Here is a 26,345-nt window from a genome sequence, read left to right on the forward strand (position 1 = left end):
AATCTTCTCTCGTTGATTGAGACAGGTGGGTGTCCACTCCAAAGCCCCGCCCCCTGCAACGAGACGTGGGCGAGACGAGATGCAACGAGACGTAGAGGAGGCAGGGTAGCCTAGTAGTTAGAGGAGGCAGGTAGTCTAGTGGTTAGAGGAGGCAGGTAGCCTAGTGGTTAGAGGAGGCAGGTAGTCTAGTGGTTAGAGGAGGCAGGTAGCCTAGTGGTTAGAGGAGGCAGGTAGCCTAGTGGTTAGAGGAGGCAGGTAGCCTAGTGGTTAGAGGAGGCAGGGTAGCCTAGTAGTTAGAGGAGGCAGGTAGTCTAGTGGTTAGAGGAGGCAGGTAGCCTAGTGGTTAGAGGAGGCTGGTAGCCTAATGGTTAGAGAAGGCAGGTAGCCTAGTGGTTAGAGGAGGCAGGTAGCCTAGTGGTTAGAGGAGGCAGGTAGCCTAGTGGTTAGAGGAGGCAGGTAGCCTAGTGGTTAGAGGAGGCAGGTAGCCTAGTGGTTAGAGGAGGCAGGTAGCCTAGTGGTTAGAGGAGGCAGGTAGCCTAGTGGTTAGAGGAGGGAGGCAGGTAGTCTAGTGGTTAGAGGAGGGAGGCAGGTAGTCTAGTGGTTAGAGGAGGCAGGTAGCCTAGTGGTTAGAGGAGGCAGGTAGCCTAGTGGTTAGAGGAGGCAGGTAGCCTAGTGGTTAGAGGAGGCAGGTAGCCTGGTGGTTAGAGGAGGCAGGTAGCCTAGTGGTAAGAGGAGGCAGGTAGCCTAGTAGTTAGAGGAGGCAGGTAGTCTAGTGGTTAGAGGAGGCAGGTAGCCTAGTGGTTAGAGGAGGCAGGTAGCCTAATGGTTAGAGGAGGGAGGTAGCCTATTGGTTAGAGGAGGCAGGTAGCCTAGTAGTTAGAGGAGGCAGGTAGCCTGGTGGTACAAATCTGTCGTTCTGCCCCTGAACAAGGCAGTTAACCCACTGTTCCTAGGCCGTCATTGAAAATCAGAATATGTTCTCTACTGACTTGCCTCGTTAGATAAAGGTACAATAAAACATAAATAAAAAAAGTTGTGTTTTGTTCCAAGTTGGGAATTGAGGAGGAATGAATAATTAAAGGATGGTCAAAAATATTCTGTGCTAAGCTTTTTACATGACCTACTTAGTAATGCCTATCAGCATCTTCATTAGAACAATCAGCCTATCAGCATCTTAATTAGAACAATCAGCCTATCAGCATCTTCATTAGAACAATCAGCCTATCAGCATCTTCATTAGCACAATCAGCCTATCAGCATCTTAATTAGAACAATCAGCCTATCAGCATCTTAATTAGAACAATCAGCCTATCAGCATCTTAATTAGAACAATCAGCCTATCAGCATCTTAATTAGAACAATCAGCCTATCAGCATCTTCATTAGAACAATCAGCCTATCAGCATCTTAATTAGAACAATCAGCCTATCAGCATCTTCATTAGAACAATCAGCCTATCAGCATCTTCATTAGAACAATCAGCCTATCAGCATCTTCATTAGAACAATCAGCCTATCAGCATCTTAATTAGAACAATCAGCCTATCAGCATCTTCATTAGAACAATCAGCCTATCAGCATCTTAATTAGAACAATCAGCCTATCAGCATCTTAATTAGAACAATCAGCCTATCAGCATCTTAATTAGAACAATCAGCCTATCAGCATCTTAATTAGAACAATCAGCCTATCAGCATCTTAATTAGAACAATCAGCCTATCAGCATCTTAATTAGAACAATCAGCCTATCAGCATCTTAATTAGAACAATCAGCCTATCAGCATCTTAATTAGAACAATCAGCCTATCAGCATCTTCATTAGAACAATCAGCCTATCAGCATCTTAATTAGAACAATCAGCCTATCAGCATCTTAATTAGAACAATCAGCCTATCAGCATCTTAATTAGAACAATCAGCCTATCAGCCTGCTAGAACAGTAATGATGGTCTGTCTATGTGATATTTCTAATAGCTGAGTCTATTGTTCTCCCAACATACGATGTCAGCGAGGGAATATAAAAAGGTGAGCATAGGTTTGTTGGGCCGTGTCCAACATGGAAATGACCTGAAACAGTCCCATTGTCATGTTTGAAGACCAACCTACATAGGTTTGTTGGGCCGTGTCCAACATGGCCTGAAATGACCTGAAACAGTCCCATTGTCATGTTTGAAGCACAACCTACATAGGTTTGTTGGGCTGTGTCCAACATGGAAATGACCTGAAACAGTCCCATTGTCATGTTTGAAGCACAACCTACATAGGTTTGTTGGGCCGTGTCCAACATGGCCTGAAATGACCTGAAACAGTCCCATTGTCATGTTTGAAGCACAACCTACATAGGTTTGTTGGGCCGTGTCCAACATGGAAATGACCTGAAACAGTCCCATTGTCATGTTTGAAGACCAACCTACATAGGTTTGTTGGGCCGTGTCCAACATGGAAATGACCTGAAACAGTCCCATTGTCATGGTAGAAGCACAACCTACATAGGTTTGTTGGGCCGTGTCCAACATGGCCTGAAATGACCTGAAACAGTCCCATTGTCATGTTTGAAGCACAACCTACATAGGTTTGTTGGGCCGTGTCCAACATGGAAATGACCTGAAACAGTCCCATTGTCATGTTTGAAGACCAACCTACATAGGTTTGTTGGGCCGTGTCCAACATGGAAATGACCTGAAACAGTCCCATTGTCATGGTAGAAGCACAACCTACATAGGTTTGTTGGGCCGTGTCCAACATGGCCTGAAATGACCTGAAACAGTCCCATTGTCATGTTTGAAGCACAACCTACATAGGTTTGTTGGGCCGTGTCCAACATGGCCTGAAATGACCTGAAACAGTCCCATTGTCATGTTTGAAGCACAACCTACATAGGTTTGTTGGGCCGTGTCCAACATGGCCTGAAATGACCTGAAACAGTCCCATTGTCATGTTTGAAGCACAACCTACATAGGTTTGTTGGGCCGTGTCCAACATGGAAATGACCTGAAACAGTCCCATTGTCATGTTTGAAGCACAACCTACATAGGTTTGTTGGGCCGTGTCCAACATGGCCTGAAATGACCTGAAACAGTCCCATTGTCATGTTAGAAGCACAACCTACATGGGCATAGGGAACTTACATTTATGTAGATTAAATCTGTGCTGTGATTGACCTTTCCAATGCCGTCTTTATTTTCTTTTGACCTTAAAATCAACATGGATTTTTGTCACTTCCTGATACGTTGCCGCCACCTATCTGCAGTTTGGCGTGTGTCAGATTTGACTACCAGCTAATAGAGTATTAAGAAAAACAAGATAAAAAAACTGACAGCTCAGGTATAAAATAAAAAATGTTTGTAACGATCACAGTTATCTTATTCTTCAGTCCCACTGGCAGATACTGAAACGAAAACGAGATGCAATTTGTATGCTTCCTCTAAAACTGTCTGGACTTCTAAACAGGGCCGGTTCTGTTGGACTACAACTGTCTGGACTTCTAAACGGGCCTGTTCTGTTGGACCACAACTGTCTGGACTTCTAAACGGGGCCTGTTCTGTTGGACTACAACTGTCTGGACTTCTAAACAGGGCCTGTTCTGTTGGACTACAACTGTCTGGACTTCTAAACAGGGCCTGTTCTGTTGGACTACAACTGTCTGGACTTCTAAACAGGGCCTGTTCTGTTGGACTACAACTGTCTGGACTTCTAAACGGGGCCTGTTCTGTTGGACTACTGGACGAGTCATATAAATCAAATCAACGTTTATTTGTCACGTGCTGAATACAACAGGTGTAGTAGACCTTACAGTGAAATGCTGAATACAACAGGTGTAGTAGACCTGACAGTGAAATGCTGAATACAACAGGTGTAGTAGACCTTACAGTGAAATGCTGAATACAACAGGTGTAGTAGACCTCACAGTGAAATGCTGAATACAACAGGTGTAGTAGACCTCACAGTGAAATGCTGAATACAACAGGTGTAGTAGACCTGACAGTGAAATGCTGAATACAACAGGTGTAGTAGACCTCACAGTGAAATGTTGAATACAACAGGTGTAGTAGACCTCACAGTGAAATGCTGAATACAACAGGTGTAGTAGACCTCACAGTGAAATGCTGACTACAACAGGTGTAGTAGACCTCACAGTGAAATGCTGAATACAACAGGTGTAGTAGACCTCACAGTGAAATGCTGAATACAACAGGTGTAGTAGACCTCACAGTGAAATGCTGACTACAACAGGTGTAGTAGACCTCACAGTGAAATGCTGAATACAACAGGTGTAGTAGACCTCACAGTGAAATGCTGAATACAACAGGTGTAGTAGACCTCACAGTGAAATGCTGAATACAACAGGTGTAGTAGACCTCACAGTGAAATGCTGAATACAACAGGTGTAGTAGACCTTACAGTGAAATGCTGAATACAACAGGTGTAGTAGACCTCACAGTGAAATGCTGAATACAACAGGTGTAGTAGACCTTACAGTGAAATGCTGAATACAACAGGTGTAGTAGACCTCACAGTGAAATGCTGAATACAACAGGTGTAGTAGACCTTACAGTGAAATGCTGAATACAACAGGTGTAGTAGACCTCACAGTGAAATGCTGAATACAACAGGTGTAGTAGACTTTACAGTGAAATGCTGAATACAACAGGTGAGAGGCTATATACAGTAGAGAGACTATATACAGTAGAGAGGCTCTATACAGTAGAGAGACTATATACAGTAGAGAGGCTATATACAGTAGAGAGGCTGTATACAGTAGAGGGGCTATATACAGTAGAGAGGCTATATACAGTAGTTAGGCTATATACAGTAGAGAGACTATATACAGTAGAGAGGCTCTATACAGTAGAGAGACTATATACAGTAGAGAGGCTATATACAGTAGAGAGGCTGTATACAGTAGAGGGGCTATATACAGTAGAACGACTATATACAGTAGAGAGGCTGTATACAGTAGAGGCTATAAAAGTAGCGAGGCTATAAAAGTAGCGAGGCTATATACAGTAGAGAGGCTCTATACAGTAGAGGCTATATACAGTAGAGAGGCTATATACAGTAGAGAGGCTATATACAGTAGAGAGGCTATAACAGTAGGGAGGCTATATACAGTAGGGAGGCTATATACAGTAGAGGGGCTATATACAGTAGAGAGGCTATATACAGTAGAGAGACTACATACAGTAGAGAGACTATATACAGCAGAGAGGCTATATACAGTAGAGGGGCTATATACAGTAGAGGGGCTATATACAGTAGAGAGGCTATATACAGTAGAGGGGCTATATACAGTAGAGGGGCTATATACAGTAGAGAGGCTATATACAGTAGAGAGACTACATACAGTAGAGAGACTATATACAGTAGAGAGGCTATATACAGTAGAGGGGCTATATACAGCAGAGGGGCTATATACAGTAGAGAGGCTATATACAGTAGAGAGACTATATACAGTAGAGAGGCTATATACAGTAGAGGGGCTATATACAGTAGAGGGGCTATATACAGTAGAGAGGCTATATACAGTAGAGGGGCTATATACAGTAGAGAGGCTATATACAGTAGAGGGGCTATATACAGTAGAGGGGCTATATACAGTAGAGAGGCTATATACAGTAGAGGGGCTATATACAGTAGAGGGGCTACATACAGTAGTGAGGCTATATACAGTAGAGGCTATATACAGTAGAGAGGCTATATACAGTAGAGAGGCTATAACAGTAGAGGGGCTATATACAGTAGGGAGGCTATATACAGTAGAGGGACTATATACAGTAGAGGGGCTATATACAGTAGAGGGGCTACATACAGTAGTGAGGCTATATACAGTAGAGGCTATATACAGTAGCGAGGTTATAAACAGTAGGGAGGTTATATACAGTAGAGGGGCTATATACAGTAGTGAGGCTATATACAGTAGAGGCTATATACAGTAGAGGCTATATACAGTAGAGAGGCTATATACAGTAGAGGGGCTACATACAGTAGGGAGGCTATATACAGTAGAGGGGCTATATACAGTAGAGGCTATATACAGTAGAGGCTATATACAGACACTGGTTAGTTGGCCCAATTGAGGTAGTTTGTACATGAATGTATAGTTAAAGTGACTATGCATATTTGATAAACAGAGAGTAGCAGCAGTGTAAAAGAGGGGTTGGGGGGGGACACACACAATGCAGATAGTCCGGGTCTTATGGTTTGGGGGGAAAAAAAAACGAGAAGCCTCCGGTACCGCTTGCCCTGCGGTAGAAGAGAGAACCGTCTATGACTGGGGTCTTTGACAATTTTTAGGGCCTTCCTCTGACAATGCCTGGTATAGAGGTCCTGGAAGCTTGGCCCCAGTGATGTACTGGGCCGTATGCACTACCCTCTGTAGTGCCTTGTGGTCGGAGGCTGAGCAGTTGCTATACCAGGCAGTGATGCAACCAGTTAGGATGCTCTCGATGGTGCAACTGTATTTGGACCATGATAGTTTGTTGGTGATGTGGACACCAAGGAACTTGAAGCTCTCAACCTGCTCCACTACGGCCCCTTTGATGAGAATGGGGGCGTGCTCGGTCCTCCTTTCCCTGTAGTCCACAATCATCTCTTTAGTCTTCAGTTTAGAGGAAATTAACAAAACCGATGAAGAATACATACCGTTTATCAAAAAGGAACATTCACTCTGTTTACAGTAACAAGCAGTGACGGTCTGTTTACAGTAACAACTTAGTTAGGGTCTGTTTACAATAACAAGCGGTGACGGTCTTTTTACAGTAACAAGCAGTGACGGTCTGTTTACAGTAACAACTTAGTTAGGGTCTGTTTACAGTAACAAGCGGTGACGGTCTTTTTACAGTAACAAGCAGTGATGGTCTGTTTACAGTAACAAGCAGTTAGGGTCTGTTTACAGTAACAAGCAGTGACGGTCTGTTTACAGTAACAATTAGTGATGGTCTGTTTACAGTAACAAGCAGTGACGGTCTGTTTACAATAACAAGCAGTGACGGTCTGTTTACAGTAACAAGCAGTGACGGTCTGTTTACAGTAACAATTAGTGATGGTCTGTTTACAGTAACAAGCAGTGACGGTCTGTTTACAGTAACAAGCAGTGACGGTCTGTTTACAGTAACAAGCAGTGACGGTCTGTTTACAGTAACAAGCAGTGACGGTCTGTTTACAGTAACAAGCAGTGACGGTCTGTTTACAGTAACAAGCAGTGACGGTCTGTTTACAGTAACAAGCAGTGAGGCTCAGGGCCGGATTAAGAAATCCAGGGCTCCATTTTTTTTAGTAGCGCCTGTAGATAGATATATCTTAATTGATCCATCTATAACGAGTCTGGACTATAATCAATTAAGACATAACTACGAGTCTGGACTATAATCAATTAAGACATAACTATAACGAGTCTGGACTATAATCAATTAAGACATATCTATAACGAGTCTGGACTATAATCAATTAAGACATAACTATAATGAGCTTGGACTATAATCAATTAAACCACATCTATAACCAGTCTGGACTATGATCAATTAAACCATATCAATGCAGTTAAACAGGTTCATGGTAAATAATGAGTTATGTTGGTTTACACATATGGCTCTTCCAAAGGCCGTTTCATGCTGATTATTACGGTCATACGTACGAGCCCCGGGCTAGAACCACGTACGAGCCCCGGGTTAGAACCACGTACGAGCCCCTGGTTAGAGTCCCCGTTGCAGCTTTCACTTTCTTCCGCTACATTGGTGGCAGCGTTGGGATCACGTCCAGCTCACGTCTAGTCATGTGATCTAGTGGTGGGAAGCATTCGGTTTTCAGCACTGTGTTGGGTGCAATTACATTGATATATCTAATAAACAATGGATAAGCAACAATGGGCATGATGAATAGAAGCAGTCGCTACAGGTGTGATCAAGCCTTACATCAAAGTTACCTGAAGCTGAACGGAAAGTGTTACGCCCGGATCTGTTACTCAAAAGAAAATCCTCTGTGACGGTCTTTACATACAGTAAGTTAACTTACCCCTGTTTAAAGTGTTGTGTGTTGTGCAGGTAATGGTAATGTAATGTGTGTTGTGCAGTAAAACAACTATCCTGTTTTTCATTAGGACGCAAATCAGTAAAAATTAAACGACTGTTGACCCATCCTGTTCTGATCTAAGGAGATGGATGGAGGATTTTCTACAGCCTAGGAATCAAGGCCCTTTCCCAGTCGTGAAGGACAAGGCTTGGCCCCTCCTGGTTCTAATTGGCGATGGACTTAACTGAAGTTAGGGCTTATACAGTGGGGCAAAAAAGTATTTAGTCAGCCACCAATTGTGCAAGTTCTCCCACTTAAAAAGATGAGAGGCCTGTAATTTTCATCATAGGTACACTTCAACTATGACAGACAAAATGAAAAAAAAAATACAGAAAATCACATTGTAGGATTTTTAATGAATTTATTTGCAAATTATGGTGGAAAATAAGTATTTGGTCAATAAAAGTTTCTCAATACTTTGTTATATACCCTTTGTTGGCAATGACAGAGGTCAAACGTTTTCTGTAAGTCTTCACAAGGTTCACACACTGTTGCTGGTATTTTGGCCCACTCCTCCATGCAGATCTCCTCTAGAGCAGTGATGTTTTGGGGCTGTTGCTGGGCAACACAGACTTTCAACTCCCTCCAAAGATTTTCTATGGGGTTGAGATCTGGAGACTAGCTAGGCCACTCCAGGACCTTGAAATGCTTTTTACGAAGCCACTCCTTCGTTGCCCGGGCGGTGTGTTTGGGATCATTGTCATGCTGAAAGACCCAGCCACGTTTCATCTTCAATGCCCTTGTTGATGGAAGGAGGTTTTCACTCAAAATCTCACGATACATGGCCCCATTCATTCTTTCCTTTACACGGATCAGTCGTCCTGGTCCCTTTGCAGAAAAACAGCCCCAAATACAGGTAATGAGTGGAGGACAGAGGAGCCTCTTAAAGAAGAAGTTACAGATCTGTGGGAGCCAGAAGTCTTGCTTGTTTGTAGGTGACCAAATACTTAGACTCTCCTATACCACTTTGCCACAACATGTTATACCCCCCAGAGGTTACAAAATAAACCCTTAAGGTGATTATAACCGATTATTATCGGGCTGTGAAAACCCGCATCCGTATTATCGGGCTGTGAAACCCACATCTGTATTATCGGGCTGTGAAACCCACATCCGTATTATCGGGCTGTGAAACCCACATCCGTATTATCGGGCTGTGAAAACCCACATCCGTATTATCGGGCTGTGAAAACCCACATCCGTATTATCGGGCTGTGAAACCCACATCCGTATTATCGGGCTGTGAAACCCACATCCGTATTATCGGGCTGTGAAAACCCACATCTGTATTATCGGGCTGTGAAAACCCACATCCGTATTATCGGGCTGTGAAACCCACATCCGTATTATCGGGCTGTGAAAACCCACATCCGTATTATCGGGCTGTGAAACCCACATCCGTATTATCGGGCTGTGAAAACCCACATCCGTATTATCGGGCTGTGAAAACCACAGCCGAATGGCTTCAGACTGAGCATTTCTCACCATTTATTGCATTGCTTTCTTCAGTGAAATACAGACTGTATAAAATGCCAAATATACCAAAAGCTAAATGAAGCACGACTATTTAACCGTGTTAATCATTACTGAAACATACAAACTACAAACATTTAACCAGTTAAACATAATGAATACATGACAACTAGATACAAACATTTTATAAAAAATAATTCATACAAAAAGTCAAGAGTTGGCTATAACATGAGTACAACAAAAGTGTGTGTTTGTGTACATTATAAATTCTCCATTCCCCAATCAAACACCTTCACCAAAAACAAAAAACAAACAAAAAAAATGTGTACTTTTTCTCCAATCTGGCAACCCATAAAATTCTACATAGCCTTGTATAAAATGCATTATGAAAGAAAATTGTGTAGGTCATTTGAGGCTTGACCTCTGCTTTGCTTCAGCAGAGGAGAAGAGCATATATCTGAGTAGCTTTAGGTACGATCACCCACGTACGGCATACCCAAACTGATCATCCACGTGCGGCATACCCAAACGGATCACCCACGTACGGCATACCCAAACGGATCATCCACGTACGGCATACCCAAACGGATCATCCACGTACGGCATACCCAAACGGATCATCCACGTACGGCATACCCAAACGGATCATCCACGTACGGCATACCCAAACGGATCATCCACGTACGGCATACCCAAACGGATCATCCACGTACGGCATACCCAAACGGATCATCCACGTACGGCATACCCAAACGGATCATCCACGTGCGGCATACCCAAACGGATCATCCACGTACGGCATACCCAAACGGATCATCCACGTACGGCATACCCAAATGGATCATCCACGTACGGCATACCCAAACTGATCATCCACGTACGGCATACCCAAACTGATCATCCACGTACGGCATACCCAAACTGATCATCCACGTACGGCATACCCAAATGGATCATCCACGTACAGCATACCCAAACTGATCATCCACGTACGGCATACCCAAACTGATCATCCACGTACGGCATACCCAAACTGATCATTCACGTACGGCATACCCAAACTGATCATTCACGTACAGCATACCCAAACTGATCATTCACGTACAGCATACCCAAACTGATCATTCACGTACAGCATACCCAAACTGATCATCCACGTACAGCATACCCAAACTGACAAACTGATCATCCAAGTACAGCATACCCAAACTGATCATCCACGTACGGCATACCCAAATGGATCATCCACGTACGGCATACCCAAACGGATCATCCACGTACGGCATACCCAAACGGATCATCCACGTACGGCATACCCAAACTGATCATCCACGTACGGCATACCCAAACTGATCATCCACGTACGGCATACCCAAACTGATCATCCACGTACGGCATACCCAAACTGATCATCCACGTACGGCATACCCAAACTGATCATTCACGTACAGCATACCCAAACTGATCATTCACGTACAGCATACCCAAACTGATCATTCACGTACAGCATACCCAAACTGATCATTCACGTACAGCATACCCAAACTGATCATCCACGTACAGCATACCCAAACTGACAAACTGATCATCCAAGTACAGCATACCCAAACTGATCATCCACGTACGGCATACCCAAATGGATCATCCACGTACGGCATACCCAAACTGATCATCCACGTACGGCATACCCAAACGGATCATCCACGTACGGCATACACAAATGGATCATCCACGTACGGCATACCCAAACTGATCATCCACGTACGGCATACCCAAACGGATCATCCACGTACGGCATACCCAAACTGATCATCCACGTACGGCATACCCAAACTGATCATCCACGTACGGCATACCCAAACTGATCATCCACGTACGGCATACCCAAATGGATCATCCACGTACAGCATACCCAAACTGATCATCCACGTACGGCATACCCAAACTGATCATTCACGTACGGCATACCCAAACTGATCATTCACGTACAGCATACCCAAACTGATCATTCACGTACAGCATACCCAAACTGATCATTCACGTACAGCATACCCAAACTGATCATCCACGTACAGCATACCCAAACTGACAAACTGATCATCCAAGTACAGCATACCCAAACTGATCATCCACGTACGGCATACCCAAATGGATCATCCACGTACGGCATACCCAAACGGATCATCCACGTACGGCATACCCAAATGGATCATCCACGTACGGCATACCCAAATGGATCATCCACGTACGGCATACCCAAACTGATCATCCACGTACGGCATACCCAAACTGATCATCCACGTACGGCATACCCAAACTGATCATCCACGTACGGCATACCTAAACTGATCATCCACGTACGGCATACCCAAACTGATCATCCACGTACGGCATACCCAAACTGATCATTCACGTACAGCATACCCAAACTGATAATTCACGTACGGCATACCCAAACTGATCATTCACGTACAGCATACCCAAACTGATCATCCACGTACAGCATACCCAAACTGACAAACTGATCATCCAAGTACAGCATACCCAAATTGATCATTCACGTACGGCATACCCAAACTGATCATCCACGTACGGCATACCCAAACTGATCATCCACGTATGGCATACCCAAACTGATCATCCACATACGGCATACCCAAACTGATCATCCACGTACAGCATACCCAAACTGATCATCCACGTACAGCATACCCAAACTGATCATCCACATACGGCATACCCAAACTGATCATCCACGTACAGCATACCCAAACTGATCATTCACGTACAGCATACCCAAACTGATCATCCACGTACAGCATACCCAAACTGACAAACTGATCATCCAAGTACAGCATACCCAAACGGATCATCCACGTACGGCATACCCAAACTGATCATTCACGTACGGCATACCCAAACTGATCATCCACGTACGGCATACCCAAACTGATCATTCACGTACGGCATACCCAAACTGATCATCCACGTACGGCATACCCAAACTGATCATCCACGTACAGCATACCCAAACTGATCATCCACGTACAGCATACCCAAACTGATCATTCACGTACGGCATACCCAAACTGATCATCCACGTACGGCATACCCAAACTGATCATCCACGTACGGCATACCCAAACTGATCATCCACGTACAGCATACCCAAACTGATCATCCACGTACAGCATACCCAAACTGACAAACTGATCATCCAAGTACAGCATACCCAAACGGATCATCCACGTACAGCATACCCAAACTGATCATTCACGTACGGCATACCCAAACTGATCATCCACGTACGGCATACCCAAACTGATCATCCACGTACGGCATACCCAAACTGATCATCCACGTACAGCATACCCAAACTGATCATCCACGTACAGCATACCCAAACTGACAAACTGATCATCCAAGTACAGCATACCCAAACGGATCATCCACGTACAGCATACCCAAACTGATCATTCACGTACGGCATACCCAAACTGATCATCCACGTACGGCATACCCAAACTGATCATCCACGTACGGCATACCCAAACTGATCATCCACGTACAGCATACCCAAACTGATCATCCACGTACAGCATACCCAAACTGACAAACTGATCATCCAAGTACAGCATAACCAAACTGCCTATCGTAGTTTCCCCTCCTGAATTGAGACAACTAATAACATGAGATCCCGTGCAATAATACAATTCAAAAACTGTCTTACTCAAATAAAATATATTTTAAAAAGACGTATCCAAAATATAAAAAGAGGGGTAACATTTGAATGAATGATTTTCTTTTAGAAAATAATCGAACTGTGTACGATGCTAACTTTTGCTATACAAGGTTTGTCAGAATTAAAACTGGGAACTCACGGCAGCCTTTATCCTGCCATGAATAAGTACAATAGTGATGGGCATTGTGGGATTGAAAGGTATGTCAATATGTTACATTTACCAGTCATTTTTTTTACAAAAATGAACATAGATGTAAGGCAATGTCAAAATCAGTTCAGGGTAACAATGGAGTACCTAACTGATTGGTTTTGAATTAAAAATGGTTAAAAAAAAAATCTAAAATCTTCTTGGCAAAGAGCAATTGCTCAAGCAAGAATTTTGCAAGGACTAGGAGTGGTCTGAGTGGAGGAGGGGAACCTAGCTGTTATTGGCAGAGAGGGTCTGAGTGGAGGAGGGGAACCTAGCTGTTATTGGCAGAGAGGGTCTGAGTGGGGAGGGAACCTAGCTGTTATTGGCAGAGAGGGTCTGAGTGGGGAGGGAACCTAGCTGTTATTGGCAGAGAGGGTCTGAGTGGGGAGGGAACCTAGCTGTTATTGGCAGAGAGGGTCTGAGTGGGGAGGGAACCTAGCTGTTATTGGCAGAGAGGGTCTGAGTGGGGAGGGGAACATTGAAAACTATTGGCAGAGGTTTGAAACTCTCATTTCAGGTCTAATAACTAATTTACTAGGTCAAAACTCCATCCCACCAAAACAAAAACAGGCTGGAATTTCAAGTGGGCGGTCTTTCCAATCAGCTCTGACACTAAAAGAGCATTATCTTCACAATATTAATCCAGCCTCGGTGTGGAAATATATACACAGAACAAAGAAAAATCTGCACTGGGCCTTTAACGTGATCAGTACTACAGAGTACTACACAGTTCAGATTAATGTACAGTAATCAGTACTACAGAGTACTACACAGTTCAGATTAATGTACAGTAATCAGTACTACAGAGTACTACACAGTTCAGATTAATGTACAGTAATCAGTACTACAGAGTACTACACAGTTCAGATTAATGTACAGTAATCAGTACTACAGAGTACTACACAGTTCAGATTAATGTACAGTAATCAGTACTACAGAGTACTACAGAGTTCAGATTAATGTACAGTAATCAGTACAACAGAGTACTACACAGTTCAGATTAATGTACAGTAATCAGTGCTACAGAGTACTACACAGTTCAGATTAATGTACAGTAATCAGTACTACAGAGTACTACACAGTTCAGATTAATGTACAGTAATCAGTACAACAGAGTACTACACAGTTCAGATTAATGTACAGTAATCAGTACTACAGAGTACTACACAGTTCAGATTAATGTACAGTAATCAGTACTACAGAGTACTACACAGTTCAGATTAATGTACAGTAATCAGTACTACAGAGTACTACACAGTTCAGATTAATGTACAGTAATCAGTACAACAGAGTACTACACAGTTCAGATGAATGTACAGTAATCAGTACTACAGAGTACTACAGAGTTCAGATTAATGTACAGTAATCAGTACTACAGAGTACTACACAGTTCAGATTAATGTACAGTAATCAGTACTACAGAGTACTACACAGTTCAGATGAATGTACAGTAATCAGTACTACAGAGTGGGAACGTTGTCTTTATATTATGTAAAGCTGAACTTGGACGATGCAGATTGAACAGAGCACTTTAGTAAGGTATTTTACAAGTTCTCTAACAGAAAGAGACAGGCAGTGAATGAGAACTTGGTTATTAAATACCCCGGGTGTGTTACTGAAGACTGTGGACAAGAATGAATGAACCGAGGAGGAGACATTAGTGACGTCGTATTACATGCCACCTGTAAAGTAACAGCTGGGTAACACACAGACCTGAAGTCAGGAATTAACAGTGGCATGCTAGCTACAGGTAACTGCCAAAACACCTCCTGAGTAAACGAGGGGATACAAAGTATATTGAAAGCAGGTGCTTCCACACAGGTGTTGTTCCCAAATTAATTAAGCAATTAACATCCCATCATGCTTAGGGTCACGGGGGGAAAAAAATGCTGAGCATGGCCATTATTTTGGCTACCATGACCATGCCCTCCATAGGATGACAATGAACCCATCCACAGGGCTTGAGATCATTTGAAGAGTATTAAAATGATAAAAACCCATATACCACGACCATCTCAGGTCCCCAGATCTCAACCCGATGGAACACTTACGGGAGAATCTGGAGCGGCGCCCGAGACCACGTTTCCCACCACACCTGCGTGGCATCCCTCCAATAGAGTCCCAGACACGTGTAGTATCTATGTCATGGTGCGTTGAAGCAGCTCTGGCTGGTGGTGACCCAACACCCTCTATTAAAGACACGATGTTCGCGTTTCCTTTACTTTGGCCGTTACCTGGATGTTCAATAAACGGTGTGGATCTACAGCTAGTAAAAATATATACTGTGGAAAGATGTATATGGGGACGGATGCCAATCAACCAAACTGAAGCTAGGGGGGGGGGGGGGGGGGGGGGGGGTCTGAAGAAAAACTATCATTCTGATGTCATCTATCCAACCAATGAGTCTTCTGATGGACCACATGGCTGGACCATGGTGGCCGTAAACAGCAGTAGGAGTGCTGATCTAGGATCAGGTCACCCTTGTCCATGTGGTCAATGGGGCGGCAGGGTAGCCTAGTGGTTAGACCGAAAGGTTACTGGATCGAATCCCCGAGCTGACAAGGTAGACATTTTTTTTGTTTGTTGTTCTGCCCCTGAACAAGGCACCGTTTCCTGGTATGCCGTCGTTCGAAATAAGAATTTGTTCTTAACTGGCTTGCCAGTTTTTTTTTAAATACCCAAAACTGATCTCCGATCAGCACTCCTACTCTGAAATGCATTCAGACCCTGTTTGTGCCGTCTTGCCAGCTCCTACAGTCATTGTCACGCCTTCATACGAGTTTTCAAAACAGCACAAACAGACCAGGTAAGAGAACAGGAGATGTATCAGACAGTTATTCTCTCCTCTCTGGCAGAGATCTCTACCACTGAGAGGAACACAAAGCCAAAACAAATCACTCAGTAATTGTACAAATATAAAATACAATATTATCATCAACAACAAAAAAGTTAAATCCAGGAAGACTAATTATTCCGAAGTCCTCCAGTCTGTTCCTGATAGACCTCGATGACGTCCTCGTCTTCCATCCCCAGCTACAAGAGATAGGGAGGACAGAGATGTTTAGATGGAGACACAATAGCTGTGTTTACAAAGTCAGCCCAGTTCTGATCTTTTGCCCAATTATGTGATTGCTCTCAATACCAATAAATGGATGGAAATAATCAGTATTGGGCTCATATGGTGCAATTTTCACCCCCCCCCCGGCCGAATTTCTGCCTGCTGGAACGGCTCAGATACACCAAGAAAACATGAAATCACCCCGGGATTTGATAGAACAGCACTTAGAGATGAACAACATAACATTTATAATGGGTGAATCTTTCCTTTAAACCAGAGGAGGCTTGATACCCAAACCACCAGGTCCTGCAAGGATATGGATCAGACAGAACACCACCAGGTCCTGCAAGGATATGGATCAGACAGAACACAACAGAACCCAACCAGGAAGAGGCTAAATGACGTGGCTATGGGTCAGACAGAACACAACAGAACCCAACCAGGAAGAGGCTAAATGACGTGGCTATGGATCAGACAGAACACCACCAGGTCCTGCAAGGATATGGATCAGACAGAACACAACAGAACCCAACCAGGAAGAGGCTAAATGACGTGGCTATGGGTCAGACAGAACACAACAGAACCCAACCAGGAAGAGGCTAAATGACGTGGCTATGGGTCAGACAGAACACAACAGAACCCAACCAGGAAGAGGCTAAATAAATGACGTGGTTATGGGTCAGACAGAACACAACAGAACCCAACCAGGAAGAGGCTAAATGACGTGGCTATGGGTCAGACAAAACACAACAGAACCCAACCAAGAAGAGGCTAAATGACGTGGCTATGGGTCAGACAGAACACAACAGAACCCAACCAAGAAGAGGCTAAATGACGTGGCTATGGGTCAGACAGAACACAACAGAACCCAACCATGAAGAGGCTAAATGACGTGGCTATGGATCAGACAGAACACAACAGAACCCAACCAAGAAGAGGCTAAATGATGTGGCTACGGGTCAGACAGAACAACGTGGCTACGGGTCAGACAGAACGACGTGGCTACGGGTCAGACAGAACGACGTGGTTACGGATCAGACAGAACTACGTGGTTACGGATCAGACAGACCGACGTGGTTACGGATCAGACAGAACGACGTGGTTACGGATCAGGCAGAACGACGTGGTTACGGATCAGGCAGAACGACGTGGTTATGGATCAGACAGAATGACGACGTGGTTATCGGTCAGACAGAATGACGACGTGGTTATGGATCAGACAGAATGACGACGTGGTTATGGATCAGACAGAACGACGTGGTTATGGATCAGACAGAATGACGACGTGGTTATGGATCAGACAGAACGACGTGGTTACGGATCAGACAGAACGACGACGTGGTTACGGATCAGACAGAACGACGTGGTTATGGATCAGACAGAATGACGACGTGGTTATGGATCAGACAGAACGACGACGTGGTTATGGATCAGACAGAATGACGACGTGGTTACGGATCAGACAGAACGACGTGGTTACGGAACAGACAGAACGACGTGGTTACGGATCAGACAGAATGACGACGTGGTTATGGATCAGACAGAATGACGACGTGGTTACGGATCAGACAGAATGACGACGTGGTTACGGATCAGACAGAACGACGTGGTTACGGATCAGACAGAACGACGTGGTTACGGATCAGACAGAACGACGACGTGGTTACGGATCAGACAGAATGACGAAGTGGTTACGGATCAGACAGAATGACGACGTGGTTACGGATCAGACAGAATGACGACGTGGTTACGGATCAGACAGAACGACGTGGTTACGGATCAGACAGAACGACGTGGTTACGGATCAGACAGAACGACGTGGTTACGGATCAGACAGAACGACGTGGTTATGGATCAGACAGAACGACGTGGTTATGGATCAGACAGAACGACGTGGTTATGGATCAGACAGAACAACGTGGTTATGGATCAGACAGAACAACGTGGTTATGGATCAGACAGAATGACGTGGTTATGGATCAGACAGAATGACGACGTGGTTATGGATCAGACAGAACGACGACGTGGTTATGGATCAGACAGAATGACGACGTGGTTACGGATCAGACAGAATGACGACGTGGTTACGGATCAGACAGAACGACGACGTGGTTATGGATCAGACAGAATGACGACGTGGTTATGGATCAGACAGAATGACGACGTGGTTATGGATCAGACAGAACGACGTGGTTATGGATCAGTCAGAATGACGACGTGGTTATGGATCAGACAGAACACAACAGAACCCAACCAAGAAGAGGCTAAATGACGTGGCTATGGGTCAGACAGAACACAACAGAACCCAACCATGAAGAGGCTAAATGACGTGGCTATGGATCAGACAGAACACAACCCAACCAAGAAGAGGCTAAATGATGTGGCTACGGGTCAGACAGAACAACGTGGCTACGGGTCAGACAGAACGACGTGGCTACGGGTCAGACAGAACGACGTGGTTACGGATCAGACAGACCGACGTGGTTACGGATCAGACAGACCGACGTGGTTACGGATCAGACAGAACGACGTGGTTACGGATCAGGCAGAACGACGTGGTTATGGATCAGACAGAATGACGACGTGGTTATGGGTCAGACAGAATGACGACGTGGTTATGGGTCAGACAGAATGACGACGTGGTTATGGATCAGACAGAATGACGACGTGGTTATGGATCAGACAGAACGACGTGGTTATGGATCAGACAGAATGACGACGTGGTTATGGATCAGACAGAACGACGACGTGGTTATGGATCAGACAGAACGACGTGGTTATGGATCAGACAGAATGACGACGTGGTTACGGATCAGACAGAACGACGACGTGGTTATGGATCAGACAGAACGACGTGGTTATGGATCAGACAGAATGACGACGTGGTTATGGATCAGACAGAACGACGACGTGGTTATGGATCAGACAGAATGACGACGTGGTTACGGATCAGACAGAATGACGACGTGGTTACGGATCAGACAGAATGACGACGTGGTTACGGATCAGACAGAATGACGACGTGGTTACGGATCAAACAGAACGACGTGGTTATGGATCAGACAGAACGACGTGGTTATGGATCAGACAGAATGACGTGGTTATGGATCAGACAGAATGACGACGTGGTTATGGATCAGACAGAATGACGACGTGGTTATGGATCAGACAGAACGACGACGTGGTTAAGGATCAGACAGAACGACGACGTGGTTATGGATCAGACAGAACGACGACGTGGTTATGGATCAGACAGAACGACGACGTGGTTATGGATCAGACAGAACGACGTGGTTATGGATCAGACAGAACGACGTGGCTACGGATCAGACAGAACGACGTGGCTACGGATCAGACAGAACGACGTGGCTACGGATCAGACAGAACGACGTGGCTACGGATCAGACAGAACGACGTGGCTACGGATCAGACAGAACGACGTGGTTATGGATTAGACAGAACGACGTGGTTATGGATCAGACAGAACGCCGTGGTTATGGATCAGACAGAACGACGTGGTTATGGATCAGACAGAACGACGCGGCTATGGAGCAGACAGAACGACGTGGCTATGGGTCAGACAGAACGACGTGGCTACGGGTCAGACAGAACGACGTGGCTACGGGTCAGACAGAATGACGACGCTATGGGTCAGACAGAAAAACAGAACTCAACCAGGAAGAGGCTAAATGACGTGGCTATCCGACAGAACGACGACGTGATTATGGATCAGACAGAATAACAGGAAGCATAGCTACCTCTTTTGGAGTGTGGTTGTCTGAGATTCTTTGTCCCTCAAATAGAAACCGTAAGGTACTCATATGAACACCCTACAGAGAGAGGAGGAAAGAAACGCTGAGTGAAAACACAGCTTTGGGTAAGGGGCACACAGCGTTGGGTAAGGGGCACACAGCGTTGGGTAAGGAGCACACAGCGTAGGGTAAGGGGCACAGCGTTGGGTAAGGAACACACAGCGTTGGGTAAGGAACACACAGCGTTGGGTAAGGGGCACACAGCGTTGGGTAAGGAACACACAGCGTTGGGTAAGGAACACACAGCGTTGGGTAGGGAACACACAGCGTTGGGTAAGGAACACACAGCGTTGGGTAAGGAACACACAGCGTTGGGTAAGGAACACACAGCGTTGGGTAAGGAACACACAGCGTTGGGTAGGGAACACACAGCGTTGGGTAAGGGGCACACAGCGTTGGGTAAGGGGCACACAGCGTTGGGTAAGGGGCACACAGCGTTGGGTAAGGGGCACACAGCGTTGGGTAAGGGGCACACAGCGTTGGGTAGGGAACACACAGCGTTGGGTAAGGGGCACACAGCGTTGGGTAAGGAACACACAGCGTTGGGTAAGGAACACACAGCGTTGGGTAGGGAACACACAGCGTTGGGTAAGGAACACACAGCGTTGGGTAGGGAACACACAGCGTTGGGTAAGGAACACACAGCGTTGGGTAAGGGGCACACAGCGTTGGGTAAGGAACACACAGCGTTGGGTAAGGAACACACAGCGTTGGGTAGGGAACACACAGCGTTGGGTAGGGAACACACAGCGTTGGCTAAGGAACACACAGCGTTGGGTAAGGAACACACAGCGTTGGGTAAGGAACACACAGCGTTGGGTAGGGAACACACAGCGTTGGGTAAGGGGCACACAGCGTTGGGTAAGGGGCACACAGCGTTGGGTAAGGGGCACACAGCGTTGGGTAGGGAACACACAGCGTTGGGTAAGGGGCACACAGCGTTGGGTAGGGAACACACAGCGTTGGGTAAGGAACACACAGCGTTGGGTAAGGGGCACACAGCGTTGGGTAAGGGGCACACAGCGTTGGGTAAGGAACACACAGCGTTGGGTAGGGAACACACAGCGTTGGGTAAGGAACACACAGCGTTGGGTAAGGAGCACACAGCTTTGGGTAAGGAACACACAGCGTTGGGTAAGGGGCACACAGCGTTGGGTAAGGAGCACACAGCGTTGGGTAAGGAACACACAGCGTTGGGTAAGGAACACACAGCGTTGGGTAGGGAACACACAGCGTAGGGTAAGGAACACACAGCGTTGGGTAAGGGGCACACAGCGTTGGGTAAGGAACACACAGCGTTGGGTAAGGAACACACAGCGTTGGGTAAGGAACACACAGCGTTGGGTAAGGAACACACAGCGTTGGGTAAGGAACACACAGCGTTGGGTAAGGAACACACATTGTGAGTCCCAATTGGCACCCTATTCCCTATAGAGTGCACTACTTTATACTAGATGCCAAATGGCTCCCTATTCCCTAATAGTATCCCTATGGGCCCTGGTCTAAAGTAGTGCACTACATAGGGAATAGGGTTCCATTTGAGACTCACACACAAAAACTAGTTGCTCACTAAGAACGGCCAGAAAACCTCAAGTGAGGTTGCGAATGAGATGCGATTGTTACCTGTCTCTGGCTATAAGATTCCTTCAGCTTCTTCAGATGGGTCGTCATTTTCACTTTGAAGTGAATTTCACTGTTGTCCTGAGGTTGGAAAATAATGAATAGATTCCAAGTTTAAACGTTTTCAAATTTGTAGGTCAACTGATATAAAAATCGGATAAATAATTGACTGTGATAAACCATCCTAGCTATGTAAACTCACAGAGCTACTTTTCACCAGCATCTTCACCATACTTTTCCTTCTCCAAACTTCTTCCTTACCTGACCGATCACTTTCAGTTTGATGTACTCTCCATCTTTTTGGTCTCCTCCATCCTGACCTGAAGGTTTCGTGTCCTTCAAGAGAAAGGACATGAAGCTGGGATTGTATTTTAACACAACGGTTACTGTTTTAGTTTGGTCTGCAGACGTTATCGCCCAATGGCTTTTGTTTCTATAATGGACCAGGTCATAAATCCTCAAATGAGCTCTTTCCTTTATAGGAAACATCATCACAGCATGTTGTTGACAGTTTGATAACATCATCTATCTCTGGGCAAAGGAGCGTTATGGGGAAGGGAATTACAGATAACATAGCTTGCTAATTAGTCTTTTCGGTCTGGTCTCCTTCATTCCTTCTGTGCACCTTCCTATTTATACACACAAGCCCCTCCCCTGCCCCACACACCCCAAGCCCCTCCCCCTAAAACATAATTAAAACATAAAAAATACATGTTTTGTCATACCCATGGTATACGATCTCATTTAACACAGCTGTCAACCAATCATCATTCAGGGCTCGAACCACCCAGTTTCTAAAGGGAATTATAAACTAGGTGGTTGGAGCCCTGAATGCCTGACATATTTATATTTATTATTCCATTAGCTACAAGTCATCTTTCAGTTACATATCTTCAAAACATTACAATACATTCACAACAGATTTCAAAATATATTAAGTGTGTGCCCTCAGGCCTCTACTCTACTACCACATATCTATAACACAAAAGCCATGTGTACCTGTGTGTATAGTCAGTATGTTATCGTGTGTTTGTACGCGTGTCTATGTTTGTGTTGTTTCACAGTCCCCGCTGTTCCATGAGGTGTGTTTTTATCTGTTTTCTCAATCTAATTTGACTGTTGGCATGAATTACTTGATGTGGAATAGAGTTCCATGTAGTCGTGGCTCTATGTAGTACTGTGGAATAGAGTTCCATGTAGTCATGGCTCTATGTAGTACTGTGGAATTGAGTTCATGTAGTCATGGCTCTATGTGGTACTGTGGAATAGAGTTCCATGTAGTCATGGCTCTATGTAGTACTGTGGAATAGAGTTCCATGTAGTCATGGCTCTATGTAGTACTGTGGAATAGAGTTCCATGTAGTCATGGCTCTATGTAGTACTGTGGAATAGAGTTCCATGTAGTCATGGCTCTATGTAGTACTGTGGAATAGAGTTCCATGTAGTCATGGCTCTATGTAGTACTGTGGAATTGAGTTCATGTAGTCATGGCTCTATGTAGTACTGTGGAATAGAGTTCCATGTAATCATGTCTCTATGTAGTACTGTGGAATAGAGTTCCATGTAGTCATGGCTCTATGTAGTACTGTGGAATAGAGTTCCATGTAATCATGGCTCTATGTAGTACTGTGGAATAGAGTTCCATGTAGTCATGGCTCTATGTAGTACTGTGGAATAGAGTTCCATGTAGTCATGGCTCTATGTAGTACTGTGGAATTGAGTTCATGTAGTCATGGCTCTATGTGGTACTGTGGAATAGAGTTCCATGTAGTCATGGCTCTATGTAGTACTGTGGAATAGAGTTCCATGTAGTCATGGCTCTATGTAGTACTGTGGAATAGAGTTCCATGTAGTCATGGCTCTATGTGGTACTGTGGAATAGAGTTCCATGTAGTCATGGCTCTATTTTATTTATTTATTTTTATTTCACCTTTATTTAACCAGGTAGGCAAGTTGAGAACAAGTTCTCATTTACAATTGCGACCTGGCCAAGATAAAGCAAAGCAGTTCGACAGATACAACGACACAGAGTTACACATGGAGTAAAACAAACATACAGTCAATAATACAGTATAAACAAGTCTAGTAATTTAGACAGACAGCTCTGCGTATTCAACATGCCAATACAAGTAGTGATGAAGTCAATCTCTCCTCCACTTTGAGCCAGGAGAGATCGACATGCATATTATAAATATTAGATCTCTGTGTACATCTAAGGGCCAGCTGTGCTGCCCTGTTCTGAGACAATTGCAATTGTCCTACGTCCCTCTTTATGGCACCTGACTGAACAGTAGCCCAGGTGCAACAAAACTAGGGCCATATCAGACCGTATACCACAGATATGACCCAATTTTTTTGTTGTTGTTTTAATTAAGTTTGTAACCAGTTTATAATAGCAATAAGGCATCTCTGGGCGGTTGTGGTATATGGCCAATATATCGCAGCTAAGGGCTGTGTCCAGGCACATTGTGCTTAAGAACAGCCTTTAGCTAGGCATGGTATTTTGGCCCTATACCACACCCCCTCTGCCTGTACACTCTCGAATGCCCTTCAAGCCAATCAGATATGAGTATTCAACAATGCCATGGTATAAAGTACTTTAGAAACTGGGTTGTTCGAGCCCTGAATGCTAATTGGCTGACAGCCATGGTATCGGTAGGCCTTCATTGTAAATAAGAATGTGTTCTTAACTGACTTGCCTAGTTAAATATCAGACCATTTACCAGGTCTGATATATCATGGCAGGTTGCAGGCCTAAGAACAGCCCTTAGCCGTGGTATATTGGCCATATACCACACCCTCCTGTGCCTTATTGTTTAAGTATCTGCATGCTGTTGGCTAGGGGGAGGCACATGTATAGCCTACATTATGAGATTATGGACAATAGAGCGATATTATTATTATTTTTTTTAAATGGCAGCCAAGCATCGATGATCAAGTCACCAGAATAAGACCCTCAATATTTATTGGAAAGAAGCAAAGTCATCACCTTGCACTTTCACCAACCCTTGAAGTTCATTATAACTTATTTAATCTGTAGCCTAATAAACTACACGCTTTCTGATCCACATAAAGTTAACTTAGGTTGTGTGATGGTTGTGTGAATATTTGCGCATAAAAGCGTTTCCACCTAAATTTATCACATAATTAATTTTACTGATGAAAAAAAGAATAATCTAATATTTTCTAACATATTTTGTTTTGTCGACATTTGGAAAGTTTACCAGGAAAAAACATGTAGTTTCCATCAGGCCCGTCAATACTTTTGTATCCGACATGCACTTTACTCTCGCATAAAAGGATTGGATGGAAACATGGTGATGCAACGATATGCATTACTAACAATGGACCTGCTGTCCCCTCTCAAAACTCTTCACTTCAGCCGAAACATATAGCTAAGTTGGGTATTTACGTCCTCTAGTTGAAAACTAACTTGGCTAACTAGCTAAAATCACAAAAACTATAATGAGCCCACCGCTTTAACTACCTAGTTAAAAGTTATCTAGCTACTATCGAACTAGCAGCAATGTATTTGTCTGACGCTAACGTTAGCTGCTAACACGACAGCTACCATGGTGGTTAAACAATGTTAGCGGTCTGTGCGAACTGCTATAAGTTTTGTGACTCACTCGTGGTGTAAATGTACTGTTTGGTTGATAAGTGGTATAGGTTAATAGTTATTATCACTTACTGTATCTGACATCTTGTTATTTTTTGTGAAATTAGCCAGGGCAGTGTAGAAACCCGTGTTGTTGACAACAATCTCTTCGCTTTTCTTCAAATAACCCCCCCCCCTTCCGCCTCCCAGAACGGTAGCTACGCGACGACGTCAGGAAGAGGAGGATCTCCCGGAAAAGGATATTACGTACACGCCTGGTGTCCAAATTGAAGACGTTTTGTCGCGCTGCGAGAGTCGAGTGGAGATGAACGGGTTCAGTCAGTCCTGATGGGGAGAGGCTAAATAGGCACACGCTTTGTAGTGGTGCGCAGGTCAGCTGTTTGTTCACCCGCAACCGACCACAATAGCTAATAACTTATCAGTAACCTTCCGACCATAGCCTATGTGATAAAGTGAAAATCCGAGGCCTACACACCACCCTAAACCGCTAATATAAAAAAATGCCCTGTAGTCTACAGTCAGAGAAGGCTAAACGATTTTTTCCCCCTGATTTAGATATGTTTATGTTAGTCAACTTGTCTGTAAAAGCCTTCTACAGGCCCATGTTGACTCCAATGGCTCCTCTGTACGCGAAAGAAACCCACACCTGTTTAGCCGAGGTGTTCACAGAACACTTGAAAAGGAAAAGGAGAGCCACAAACTCTAGGAGCTCAAATGCAATAATTTAATGACCTAATAACTCTTTAATACTGTGCCGCTGTTCTGGA

General features: G+C 44.5%; 1 protein-coding gene across 1 annotated transcript; it reads right to left on the reverse strand.

The window, feature by feature from the left end:
• Positions 1–16,132: 16,132 nt before the first annotated feature.
• Positions 16,133–25,710, reverse strand: sumo-1 (small ubiquitin-related protein 1). Its single transcript, NM_001124584.1, is given in 5 exon segments — positions 16,133–16,502; positions 20,286–20,357; positions 21,963–22,040; positions 22,221–22,295; positions 25,651–25,710. Coding segments are annotated over 5 exon segments (306 nt in total). The 5' UTR covers positions 25,663–25,710; the 3' UTR covers positions 16,133–16,433.
• Positions 25,711–26,345: the final 635 nt, after the last annotated feature.

The sequence above is a fragment of the Oncorhynchus mykiss genome, chromosome 22, assembly GCF_057628025.1.
Source record: "Oncorhynchus mykiss isolate SJ-2025 chromosome 22, ASM5762802v1, whole genome shotgun sequence".
NCBI classification, from domain to species: Eukaryota; Metazoa; Chordata; class Actinopteri; order Salmoniformes; family Salmonidae; genus Oncorhynchus; species Oncorhynchus mykiss.